The sequence below is a fragment of the Micromys minutus genome, assembly GCF_963924665.1.
Source record: "Micromys minutus genome assembly, chromosome: 11".
NCBI classification, from domain to species: domain Eukaryota; kingdom Metazoa; phylum Chordata; class Mammalia; order Rodentia; family Muridae; genus Micromys; species Micromys minutus.
The window spans coordinates 17,357,112-17,370,513 of NC_137980.1; the positions used below are offsets into that span (position 1 = coordinate 17,357,112).

The following is a 13,402-nucleotide window of genomic DNA, read 5'->3' on the forward strand; positions in this document are numbered from 1 at the left end:
ATGCATGTATATGCCACGGCACTTGTGTGAAAGTCAGAAGAAAATTGGCAGGAGCCAGTTCTCTCCTTCCACCATATGAGTTCCAGGGACCAAACTTGAACCATAAGGCTTGGCAGCAAGTACTTTTACCTACTGAGCCATCTTGCCAAACCCTAAGCGAATCTTTACCATATATATACTCATTGTGAGGTGTGTTGAGGTTTGGTCTGTTGCTATATGTTGTAATACCAAATTCTATACGTGGAGGTCTAGGCCTAGCTTTTGTTGTGTAAACCTTGTTCCTTGATTTAAAACTATTGGTTAAATATTGGCTACAGCCAATTAATTACTGGAGGGGGGATTAGAGGTAGGTGAGTTTGGAGTGACCAGGGGATAAGGGAGGAGAGAGGAAGCTGCCATGAGGGGAAATGGATGATGGAGAAACAGCAAGTATCTGGGGTACACCACTGGGGAGGTAGCCAGGCCAGCAGTTAAAAGAGTAAATTAGGGGTTTACACCCTCCCATCAGTAATTGTCAAAGCCAAATAAACTATCATAGTCTGAGTCTCATTTATTTGTAAGTTAGTTGGGGATAAGTTTCAATTGGTTCTACTACAAAGTGTCCAAGAGTGACAGTAACGGGTACCACAGCATGAGTAACATGGCTGGTCACACATCCTAGTACAGAATATGGAGTTGCCTACAAAGGGAATACTCATATGTATATATGAGCTCATATATAGCACCTAGGACATCCTCCCCCAGAATCAATGAGGCACCAGGGTTGTAGATTGACTGACAAAGAGAACCGGCAAGTGCTTGGCTACCATAGCGTTCTGCCGAATACCGTGCCTTAGAGGGATCGAGGATACGGTCCTCATTGGGGATGGGTGTCTAACAGGATGGTTGTGTTTTATGGCTGCAGTAGGAACCTGTGTTTTCTGAACTCATGGTTTTCCAGATGGCACATTGAAGTGCTACACCTACGTTAGGGGGCATCCCTTATGTTTAAACATCCTCACTGGCATCTTACAATGTGGGGATCCTTGAAGACACCATACAGTGTGCTCTTGTCCCAGAAGACTCAAGAACAGGAAGCAGTATCATTTACTCATGAAGGCCTATCTCTTTTTGTTACTGTCTCAAAATCAAAAGGACTCTCATGTGAACTTTTATGGTTATATGGAAAGCTACTAGGAATTTCTGTCATGAAAATCCTGCTCTTCAGAGATCCCGCAGAGGGCCAGTTTTCACACATCCTGTTTTCCCTGTAACTTGGTGGCATTGAAGCCACCCACACCACAGCTGGCAACAGCCTCCTTCCTTCTGCCCCTTGCTCAGCATCATTCTACACAGCTCTGTCTTCTGAGGGCCTCCTGGGGTTGGGGACAACCCCTGAGAAGACTTTTCTCTCTTATGATACTTCACTGACAATATCATCATCTGCTTGGGCCCTTGTAAATGCTGTTTCATAACAAGAGACCTGTCCCCATTCCAAGGAGAAGTTATTGTTCATTTTGATAGCAGGCTCTCTAATGCCTAGAGGTGTCTAAGTATCCTGAGGCTATAGGGGTCTAGAGTTAATGTGAAGCAGATACCCAGTGCCAGGGTCTATGATGTGCAGAGACAAAAGAGGCAGCCTGGAGTCACCTTTAGGGCTTACCTTCCTAGAGGGTCTGTCTTTAATGAGTCTCACTGTTCACAAAGCCAGAGGGAAACCTCCTCAGTTTCCCCCTCAGGGAGAGCTGGCACCTAACCTGATGACATACTATTGAGTCACTCACAAGCCTTTGTCTTGATAATAGCCACTTGACAACAGAGTCTAAAATGTGGGTGAAGTTCATCTTGTGGGTGGGGGTCTAGGTTTCTCTGACGATTCCCTAATTTTCTAAAAATTAAAAAAAAAAATTAAACCTAGGTAATTTGCTATTTTAATGGCCTGTCAGGAACCCAAAGGTCCTTTAATAAATTCAAACACTTGTTCCTGACTGCATTCCAGACATAAACCTGTGCTAGATTGTCTGTTTGTCTAAGGCAGTGGTTCCTATTCTATGGGTTATGACTCCTATGGGGATTGGAGACCCTTTCACAGGGGTCTCATGTCAGATAGCCTGCATATTAGATATTTTTAGCACAATTCCTACCAGTAGCAAAATTACAGTTATTAAGTAGCAATGGAAATAATTTTAGAGTTAGGGGTCACCACAACATGAAGAACTGTATTTAAGGACCGCAACGTTAGGCAGACTGAGAAACCACAGCTCTAAGTAATGACGATGAACCCCAAAGACATTTGCCACAGGCTTCTGTCTGGTGTGAGTTAAGTTACTGAAGTTTTGATTTGAGTCCAATCCGTACATTCAAAACTATATGTTAGAATAATAATTGTCCTACCTAATGAAGCCTTTTAAAAGTTCCTTTATATAGAAAATATATCTTAAGATGTCAAGCATGAGGGAGATATAAAAAGTTGTTATTTGTGCTTTAATAAGAAATTAGTTTTATCTAAAATATACTTCCCATTTCTTCCATTTCCAGCCATATGCTATGTTTTCCTTACAGTTGTAAGAAAAATAACTTTTAAAGATTGCCAACAAAATATCAATATTACAAAATAAATATTATTACAAAATAAACTCAGGGTTAAGAGTGCTTGCCCAGCAATTCGCAAAGCCTTGGAGTTTGTCTCTAATAAAGAGGGATTGGAGGGGGAGTGGAGAAGAAGTCGACAGCTCTAAATGGGCTGGATGTGTACTTTAGTGGTTCGAGTATTTGCCTAATATATGTGAGGGCCTGAATTGGAACCCCCGCCTCACAAAACAGCGACAAAAATGTAAACATCCTAAGAGAGTAGAGGCCAAGCTTGGGCTGGGAAGACTCGGAGGATAAAGTATTTGCTGTGCGAGCATCAAGACCAAGGCCTGGATCCCCAGGACCTACATACATGTCAACCATGTGCAGGATGCTTAGAACCCCTGCACGGGAGAGGAAGGGCCACAGGGATTCCTGGGGCAAGTCACCTAGCTGGACTAGTGAGAGGGTGAGCTCTGGGCTCAGAGACTGCCTCAGTGAAGTGGAGAGTGACCCCATGCCCCTGTACATGTGCAAACATGCAAGCACGCACGTATGCATATCACATACACACAAAAGGAAGGAGGGAGGAGATGAAGTTTCCAAGCAGCTTGGCTTGTCACAGATCCACCACCTATTCTAAACTGGCTCCTGCAGATACATCCTCTTGTCTACCAGTCCTTCTATTTTCCCATCTTATTTTCTGCCTCTGACTTCCTGTGTCTAATTAGGGTTGCTTATAGGTGCATGGTTGAGGGGCTAGTTAAGGTGCATGAGTCATTTTCCAATGGTTACACTACTGAAGAAAATGTCTCTCTCTCCCAGTAACCACTAACTACCTATTAACCCCCGTGGAGGAGTTAGATGTGAATATTTCTCTCTTTCACTACAGTTGGAGGACCAGTAAACTGTAGTGTGAAATGGAACTACATTGTGCTATTGTGGATTTGGCTTAATGCTTGTATTATGTTAATCGGGTTCCCAAAATCGCACGAGAATCCTGCCAAGTAAGATGCTGAAGGTCCCTGCCCACAGTTGGTTCTGCTTGGTAAATAAAGTTGCCGGTGGCCAATGGCTGGGCAGGAAGACAGAGGTGGGAGTTTAAGGAGGGCTGCAGGTCTGTATCTGGGGCGGTCAGGATGGAACATAGGAATATACGGGGAGTGTTAGCCATGTGGAGGTTTTGGAGTGGCCCAGCCACTGAGCTGTTTAAGTAATGTTAAAATATAAGGCTGTGTGTGTCTTTCTTTGGGGAACATAGGGCATTGGGGCAGAAGTGAGTAATGTTACAAACCCCCCCCCCCCGCCAGGAAAAACAGAGCAGGGTTAATCACCTACAGCATCAGCGTATTTTTACTCTTACAATTATCATCACTAATAAAGTCACAAAGGAAGAACAGGGAAGGCTTTGGGAACCCCCAGACAGGGGCCTCTCAGCCTTTGCCTGGAAATAGAATATATTCTTTCTTAAAGTACTTCAGCCTCAGAGATGACAGTTAACAGGCTCCAAAGACCAGGGACACCCCCACCCCAAATCCTTACAGAATTACAGTAGAGAAAGAGAAAAAGGAAAGGACGTATCAAACGTTTACATTTAGCTGGAAGTCTAAAGCTTTTAGCTCCCGGGGTTAGTTACCTTATAACGCGTCTGTTCCACATCGTAGATCTTCTTCTCTGATACCATTTTCGGAGCAAAGAACTTGGCTAACTTGGCAAGGTAGACCCCATTCCGGAGCCCTTCTTCCAGCTCAGTGGTTGGTGGCAATTCTTCAACTAAGCAGACTTCCATCCATCTGAAAAGATCACAATGCATTAAAGTTTGGTGGATTCCAGGCAGGTGACACTTCATAAAGGGACACTGCATCACCGTGATTTGCTCTGTGTTAGAGACACTGTGGAAGAAAGCAGGCCTTGAAGATCTTTCCAAATACGGGATGCCTGGGCAGAACAAGGATTCGAGACATAAGGTGAACAAGAGGGTTTAGTTTAGAGGCACAGAACTCACTAGTGTGCCAGAGTTTGTCAACGTCACCTTTGTCTGAACCTCTGCCAATTCCCATCAGAGCTGGGGGGTGGGGTGGGGTGGGGGAAGAGGTCAAACCACTTCGTAAAGGTAGAATTAGTCCTGCTGACATTAAAAAAAAATGACCTGAGGCTTATGAACTGGGCAATTCTCATAAAGCCTGTGCCTTAGGGGGAAACAGTCTAAAGCAGTACACTCAAGTGCAGCTGACTCACTGCACAGTGGTACCAGGAAACTGGGGACCATGGAAAATTCAGCAAGCATCTTAGATTCCCCAAGTAACACACTGGAATACAAACAGCATACCCGAATTTTGGAGGAGCATATAGTACCTACAGGGCTCTGAAATCCTTTTTTTTTTTTTTAAAGATCAGATTAAATTTTAGGGCATTGTGCCAGTACTTTCCAGAAACCGGAGCGCCAAGGTCATGGTTGGCCTGAGGTCGCTCAGTGGGCAAGAGGCCAGACAAGCTTGGGTTTCACACTATGTGCTGAAAATCTTAAGTATGAAGTGAATGCTCCTCCTGTCCCTTCCTGGGTCACACCTGTTCCTTCCTGGGTCACACCAGCGAAGACTGACCACCAAGCCAGTGATCCACGCACAAATCCAGTTGTTGGTGTGAGGCCCTTACCTCCCTCCATAGGCTCCTGGAGGTTCTGGACACTGCGACCTCAGATCCCCATGACATGTGGGAGACAGAGGAGCACTGTGCTGTGATTCTAACACCGTCCTGACCCAAACTGTAAATGCTGGGCATTTCTGTTCTTCCTGTGGCTCTCACCAACTTTGAAAAGCTCCTAATGAGTAGGAGGAATTACTGGATGATTATTAGTCACATAAAAATAGAATATTCGAGAAAAATATCAATAACCCTTGTGTGAAGAGCAAAAATTATAATTCATTGCCCAGCTAGGGCTGATACCTGAAGCATTTCAAAAAATGCACATATACACACATATAAATATGTAAGCATGCATATAAATATGTGTGTATATATATATATACAAATACATACTCATACATATCTGTCTATATCTAGATAGATAGATAGATAGATAGATAGATAGATAGAATGCAATGCAATATCAAGGAAAAGCAAGGGGAACTGTAAGAGAGGCTCCGTGTCTACTACTACATGGTAGAACACAATAAGAAAGTATAGGGATGGATAAAGGGCAGTATGTGGATATCCCTGGAGATCAGGGAAAACTTTAGTATGGGATTAAAGACCCAGATTTGGCCTATGTGAGCAGGCAGGGAGAAAGTGTGCACCCGGCTGCTGAACAAACCCTAAGCATAAAAGACTCATGGGGAAAACTCAGAGAAGCCTCTGGGCCCTTGGGGATATGTATATACAATATCAAGCTTGGTTCTGGAGGACCTAACGGGGGTGAAGTAATGACATCTGTTGCCATAGGAAGCAGGGAGCTCCTGGGAGCTTCACAGAAGAGGCGTGACATGTTGACAGCTGTAATTACAACCAATTAATCTGTATAATAGATGCTTCAGAGACACTGTGGAGGAACTGGGTGAGATAGAGGGACATGGGAAAGGGGTGGGGGAAGGAAACAGTTTAAGGAAAGCCTGGCAGGGCTAGGGTCAAAAGGAAGTATAATATGATGAGCCGGGGAGTGGCCCAGACAGGTTCTGCAGCCTCAGACATCAGGTCTCTTCCGCTAAACCCACGGTAAAGACTCTCTCTGTTCTAGCGTCACAGGGACCTGTGAGCTGGAAGAATGGGACATTGATGACTACATATCAGACACAACACGCGTGGGAGATATCTGCTGGACATGGACCTTGCTTCATAAATCTGAACCAAGATTACAGACTCGGGGGGAAAAAAGGAATGAAGAGAAAGGAAGAGAGTGATGAGTTTAAAAAAAAACCAAACAAACAAAAAAACAAAACAAACAAACAAACACAAAACAAAACAGCCGGGCTACGTTAAAAGCCACTGTACAAGAGCAAGCAGGTCAGCCAAGTTGGCTTCCAATCACGATAACAAAACACCTGTTGTGAATAGCTTATAGGGAGAAAAGGCTGGATTCTCCGGTGAAAGTCTGTAACCCCAGCTCCTTCGGAGGCTGAGACAGAAAAGGCTAGAGAGAGAGTTCAAGGCCAGCCTGGGCAACATAACAAAATCCTGCCTCTAAAATAGAAAGGGGTAGGGTAAACAGACAGATGGACAGACAGACAGACAAGGTATATTCTGGCTCAATTTCGGAGATTTCAGTCCAAGACTGGATTGACCCACGGGGATAGACTTCTTGTAAGGGTACCAGAGAACAATGCCAGCCGGTGTATGGTGAAACAAATAGTTCAATTCATGGAGTGGAAACAGGAGATCAAGGGGCTGGTGTCCCACAGTTCCACCCCTCCACACACACCTGTTCCTGATATGGATGTAGAGCACTCCTCAGTGGACACACCCCGGGGACTGAGTCTGTTCTGCATGGACCTCTGGATTCATTCTGCATCAAAGTACAGCACCAAGTTTCTAACTTAGATAAACCAATTAGAGAGAGCATAGGCTATTTCCACGGCAAGATACAATCTGTTTCCAAGCAATTATGTTTTCAAATAATTACCCTGAAAAGTGCTGTTTTTCATACAGCAACATATAAGTGCTTTGTAACAACTTGGTAATTGGGGTGCATGGGGTACAATATATTGACAACTGGTAGGTGGAACACAGGGAGATATGCTGACAAGTAGGAGCAAGGGGCAGTATTCTAAACTAAAATCCAGCACTAAGTATATCTTAGATCTGAGCTTCCTTATAAAGGGAAAACAATTGGGCTTGTTTTGTCTGTTATTACATGCATGCAGTTGCCTTAAAATACTGAGGAGATAAAAGGCTTAGGTTAGCTATAGCTTTTCAAAATCTGGACGGTAAACTAGGAATGTGGCACAGTTGGGAGAGCCTCGCCTAGCACGGATGAGGCCCTGGGGGTAGGGTGGCTCATGCCTGTCATTTCAGCATTTGGAAGGTAAAAGCAGGAATATCAGAAGTTCAAGGTCATCCTTGGCTACATAGAGAATTCAGGGTAAGCCTGGGATACATCAAAATCTGCTCCGAAACAACAAGTTGAGATAGATAGATAGATAGATAGATAGATAGATAGATAGATAGATAGATAAGTAGGTAGGTAGGTAGGTAGGCAGGCAGGCAGGCAGGCAGGTAGATAGGTAAGTAGGTAGATAGATAGACAGACAGACAGAGATGGATGGATGAATAGCTAACACAGTGTACATCCAACATACACTTATTTAATACTAATTTTTGTCTGGTTTGCCAAGTATCATGTTCCACCACAGAACCTTATAAAGTGCTGTTTTGAATACTGGATTTCATGCTTCATAGGGAATACCATCCAATCTCTGCGTCCAGTCTGGAAAGAAGAGCCGAGGTCACCACCGGGAGATGAGTTTTGGCATTCCTTGGTTCCTGAAAATTATCTGAGAAAACTTAGTTTCCTGGAGCTCTTTAAACCCCAAGGACACATATTTGGATGGTAAAAGGATTGATAAAGTGGCCAAGGGCTTCTGCTAGTGTATTCCCTACTTTGCATGTCTCCCATCTCACCAACAGAAGAATGCACCCTGCAGTCCAGGCTCACGGCTTGTTAACGTGTGTTAACAAGTCATTAGCCTTTTCCACAGCAGGAGTCAAGCATGTCATGGTTTGGAAGACAGCGTGCTACCCTCCCAGCCCTCAGCTGCATCACTGTTGGAGGCAGTGGGTTCTTGGAGAGCATCTCCTGGCTCGGTCTCATTTGTCACACTCAGGGACAGCCATGGCGAATAGTCCAGGCTGTCTTGAGGGAGCAAATGGGACAAGATAGAGGCTGGCTACGTGAAGCTGAGAGACTGTCTGACAAGAGTGCCTGACAGGGACTGCTGCAAACCTACACTGCCTCTCACAGCTCTTCTGGAAAGATCCAGCTTTGACAATGCCACCAGTGACCAGTCAGTACACATGAGCACATTCTTCTGGGACAAGTAGCAGGTTTTGATAACAGAATCAGGTTGGGAAAACTGATAGTGATATAAAAGTATGAAAATACTCCGTAATGAAGTGGAAACAGATGTGCACATCTGTAAAGAATAAGTGGACCCCTGGGGTATAAATATTCCTGTGATCTATCACGTTAAAATGCATAGACGAGGAACTTCATGTACAGACTCTATATTGTTCAACCCAAAGACTAGGAGACAGCAGTGAGTAGGTCCTGCTCAGGGTCTGTATCCTAGCCCACTGTAGCTGGTAGAGCTGGCGTGTGATACACACGCTGGGGGAATGATGGATGCTTACTCTGGGCCTGGCTCACACAAACCGTCCACGGAGGTTTTGTTTTTTAAAGATGTATTTATTTTATGTATAAGAGATATGAGTACACTGTCATTGTATTCAGACACACCAGAAGAGGGCATCAGATCCTATTACAGATGGTTGTGAGCCACCATGTGGTTGCTGGGATTTGAACTCAGGACCTCTGGAAGAGCAGCCAGTGCTCTTAACCTCTGCACCATCTCTCTAGCCTCTGTGGAAGTTTTAAAAAATACAATGTTTTAGTTAATTAACTCCTTGAGAGTTTTATATGTATGTACAAGGTATTCTGATCACGGTCACCTCTCATTTCCTCCCTGAACTTTTCCTGGATCCACCCCTTGCTTTCCCGCCCTCTCCCAACTTTCTTCCCTGAGTCATTCCATTGTTAGACCGATCACGTCTTATCTATCTGCTCTTCAGTTTTGTGGACCACTGCTTCACATCTCATGTTTTTGGCCATTTTGAGTTAGTGCTTATACAAAACGTTACCATCAACCCACTGGTACAGTGGATGTACCAGTAGAATGGCTGGGTCATGTGGTCTGGTGGTTAATAGTGATGGACAGCGCCACAGGTCTGTGAATCACCATAGAAACACATCTCTGAGCATGCTCACAAGGAGCTATCTAGAACAGGGTAAGTGAGGTAGGAACGGTCCCTCCCACACCCCACTAAGGGGAGCCGATACCAGTCCATGGGCTGTGGTCTTAGACTGACCAAAAAGGAAGAAAGGAGTGGAATATAAGCAGCCCCTGCTTCCTGACTGACACAGCGCATGTCCAGCTACCTCCTGATCCTCCCACCATACTGTCCCTGCCACGATACACTACATCCCCTGGAACTTCAAACCCCAATAAACGCTTCCTCACAGTGCTTTTCACACAGCAACAAGACACGTAAGTAATGCACACAGCAGCTCTATGTTTACCTTTCAGGGTCTTATGCCTGTTTTCTAAAGCAGTCGTCATATACGGTGACGGGGAGGCTGTCTTGATTCTCTTGGAAGTGTATATACATTTATCTCAGCGCCATACGTTAAAAAAGATTTCTTTTGTTGAATAGTCTCGGTACCTCCTAGGCAGAGCAGTTGTCTGTAAAAGTAGTATCTATTTCTGAATCTGCAGTTCACCTGCAATGATCTATCGCGTCTGTGGTTTATGTGTGGACAGTGCATAAAGCTGGCAAGTAGCCAGCTTGCTAGGACTCCCCAGGACTGGAACTGGATCTGGCCTGCCTACCTTCTGCTGCCTCTGACCTTCCTGTGCTCTCCTGGTCTCCCCACTAATGACTTTTACTGGCCCAAAGCACCAATGTGTGAACATCTCATTTCCAAGCAGAGACTGAAGCTACTTGAGGTGGCCGTGCCTTTTATCTCAGCTCCCGGAGGCAAAGGTAGTCAGATCTCTGTGAGTTTGAGGCCATTCTGGTCTACACAGTGACCACAGTGAGGTTCGGGGCAACCAGAGCTACATGATCAGACCCCATCTTAAAAACAAAGCAAAATAAAAACAACAACAAAAACCCCAAAAGCAAAAAAAAAAAAAAAAAAAAAAAACCCTAAAACCAAAGCTACCAGTACCAAACAGGTTAAAGCAACTTATGAACACCACCGGGCTGCTGGAGGCTTTGGAGTTAGCCCTGTCACTGGAAACAGCTCAGTGTGCTCGTTCATACACAGCCTTTGGACACTGGAGGTGTGAGCAGAGGGAGCTCAAGGGTAGAATGGGGGCAAGTCAGGATGGAGTTGAGCAGGAGAAGAAAAGGTTTCCCAGCTCTGGGTTCAGGTCAAAAGAAAAAAAACCAAAACTAAAACGAACCAAACAAAAAAAAAAAAACTATCATTTTTGTCTCAAAAGAGGCAAAAATAAATGAAGAAATAACACAAAAAGTAAACTACAAAACCCCGGGGCAGAGTTCATTCTTCTGCGCTGTGCTGCGCCTTCCACAGTCAATGGTAGCAACTGAGACACTTGCTATGGTTTCCACTCAGGAAATCACTAGTTATAAATCTTGATTTTTCTCATGCAGTACTGGATGAAAGGAATGTCCCCAAGGTAGAACTGCTGGCCAAGATCAGAAAATGTGTGTGGGGGTTCCCCCCTGCTTCATGAGGTACCTTTTCCCATGAACTTTCAAGTGTCTCAAGTCTGTTTCTCTCCCCATTGTTTAGACGCAGCAGCAGTCCTGTAGAACACTTTGCTTTAGAAAGAACATAAAAAGCTCCCTTCTTTGCTTTTATAAGTAAAGTAATTGGCCACTCTTTACCCTTTGTTCCCCACAGGAAGTAAAAAAGATAAAAAATACAAAATTAAGAAGCCAGGGTTAACTTTTTCACGAGCTGCTGGCCAACATAAAACCACCGTCACAACTCTATCAGCGCTATTAGCTCAGAGGAATGGATGTATAGGAAAGCGCTGAACGACGGGGCACCCATGGGTCACCTTCCTATGCTCTTAAAAACTTGCTTGGTTCATTATAAGAAAGTGATATGAATCCAGTTATTTTCTTTAAAGCACACAAATGCCATGAACAGAATCAATAGGGACGCTGTGGTGAGATGTGCCAGAAAGCCAAGTACTCTCAAGGATGAGGCAGGAGAATCTCAAGTGTGAGACTAACTTTGGTTACAGAGTGAGCTCATTTATAAATTACAGAAAGAGAGAAAGAAAGGGAGAGAGGGAGGGAGGGAGGGAAGGAGGAAAAAAGAAAGAACGGAAAGAAGAAAGAAAGGAAAAGAATGGAAGGAAAAAGAAAGAAAGGAAAGAAAGAAAAAGAAAGAAAGAAAGAAAGAAGAAAGAAAGAAAGAAAGAAAGAAAGAAAGAAAGAAAGAAAGAAAGAAAGAAAGAAGAAAGAAAGAAAGAAGAAAGAAAGAAAGAAAAAGACATGACTCTAATATCTATGGGGAACAGGCCGGACTTTAGGAAGATGATTTAGCAGAATCTGTTGATATGGGCAAACATTCTCCAACACCATTCCTCTGAGCACTGGCTCAGTTAGACAGTGACAGACCCCACTGGTAGAAATATAGGTATAAAGAGGAATTGGAAAGTCTCAGACTGAAGAATGATGCTGCATTGAATAAAAGGTCTTCATTATCATATGAACAAGCACTTGGCTGATCTTCCATAGTCTGGTATTTTGTATAAGGTACCCTTTTCTGTGTTACCACCATGGATGTTCGGTTGAAGAGTTTGTTAAGAACTGAAAGCATGCCTGGGTTCACATAAGCACAAAAGGTAAAAAAGAAACAAGACATGAAAGAAGAAAGTGTTGATCTGAACTAAAGAGAGCTTGAAGATTTGGAGGGAAAAAAAGGAAAAAAGAAAAAAAAAAAAAAAGAAAGAAAAACATGCCAACCCATATGGAAAAAGAAGTTAGGATGTTCTGAATGGATCAGCCCATCAGTCCCTGGGATTGTCCATAGAGCCTGTGGAACTGGGGTAATGAACTCGGCCATGTGGGTGCTGGGACCTGAACCGGGTCCTCTGTGAGAACAGTGAGTACACTCCAAGCTGAGCTGTGCTGTAGGCCCTTGAGTCAATGTATTTTGCTTGTTCAAAGAACAGACTTTCTTTCTCCAAGCATGCCTCTCTGAGATCATACGTCAAAGCCATAGCCTCTAGTGTCTCAGTCTGACTATATTTGTAAAGGGAGCCTTTAAAGAGATACATTAAGATGAGGCCTTGAACAGGGATTTTAACCTAGTCTGTCTGGTGTCTAATAAGAAGAGGAGCTTAGAAAGAGCACGTGGCAACAAGAGAAGAAACCCAGCGCACAGGCAGGATGGTCTTGGATCTTTCTCCCTGCTGAAGCACAAAATCCCATTTTCTACCTACCCCCTCGCCATATGGCTTACAGGTAATTTTATGCAGTTCTAGTGTGTCCAGATTTTAATGGCAATGATACTGGTATGTTAGAAGGAGTGGGGATTTTCCATGTGGCATTATGCTAGAAAGTTTTAGATTTTGGAGTATTTCACATTCTTATTAAGGGTTCTGGATAATTTGTTGGATCTTGTTTGTCTTGAGAAGGGCACAGAACAAACCTCAGCGTAGAGGTTCTTAACCTGTGGGTAGTGACTCCTTGGGGGAGTCACACGACCCTTTCCTTGGGGATCACATATCGAATACCCTGCATATCAGATGTTTACATTACGATTCAAAATGGTGGCAAAATTACAGCTATGAAGTAGCAACGAACATCATTTTGCGGTTGGGGGTTACCTCGAAGTGAGGTCGCAGTGTTAGGAAGAGGGAGAACAGCTGCTCCAGAGTAAGGTGCATCAGGCTAGACCAATGCTCAACTCTTAGGAGTCGCGTCCCTCCCTTAGGTAAGCCTTGTCTCAGTTCCCTCGGTAACAGGACGGTGCATGAGAGTTTATTGAAGCAGAGCTCTAGTCCAGCATATGGAAACACCTTCACTAAGAAGCAGCTATTGCAGCTTCTCAAACCCTAGGACCTTCCTCTGCCCAGCTGCCAGCCCCTGCTGCACA

At 44.2% G+C, this 13,402-nt stretch overlaps 1 protein-coding gene across 1 annotated transcript in view; it reads right to left on the reverse strand.

Annotated features, from left to right (window-relative positions):
- The window catches only part of IQGAP2 (IQ motif containing GTPase activating protein 2), a 251,374-nt gene that overhangs the window by 129,377 nt on the left and 108,595 nt on the right, over positions 1-13,402 (reverse strand). Inside the window, exon 3 of the mRNA XM_080925723.1 lies at positions 4,187-4,343. Coding sequence (XP_080781849.1) covers positions 4,187-4,343 — 157 coding nt within the window. The remainder of the gene's footprint in view (positions 1-4,186; positions 4,344-13,402) is intronic.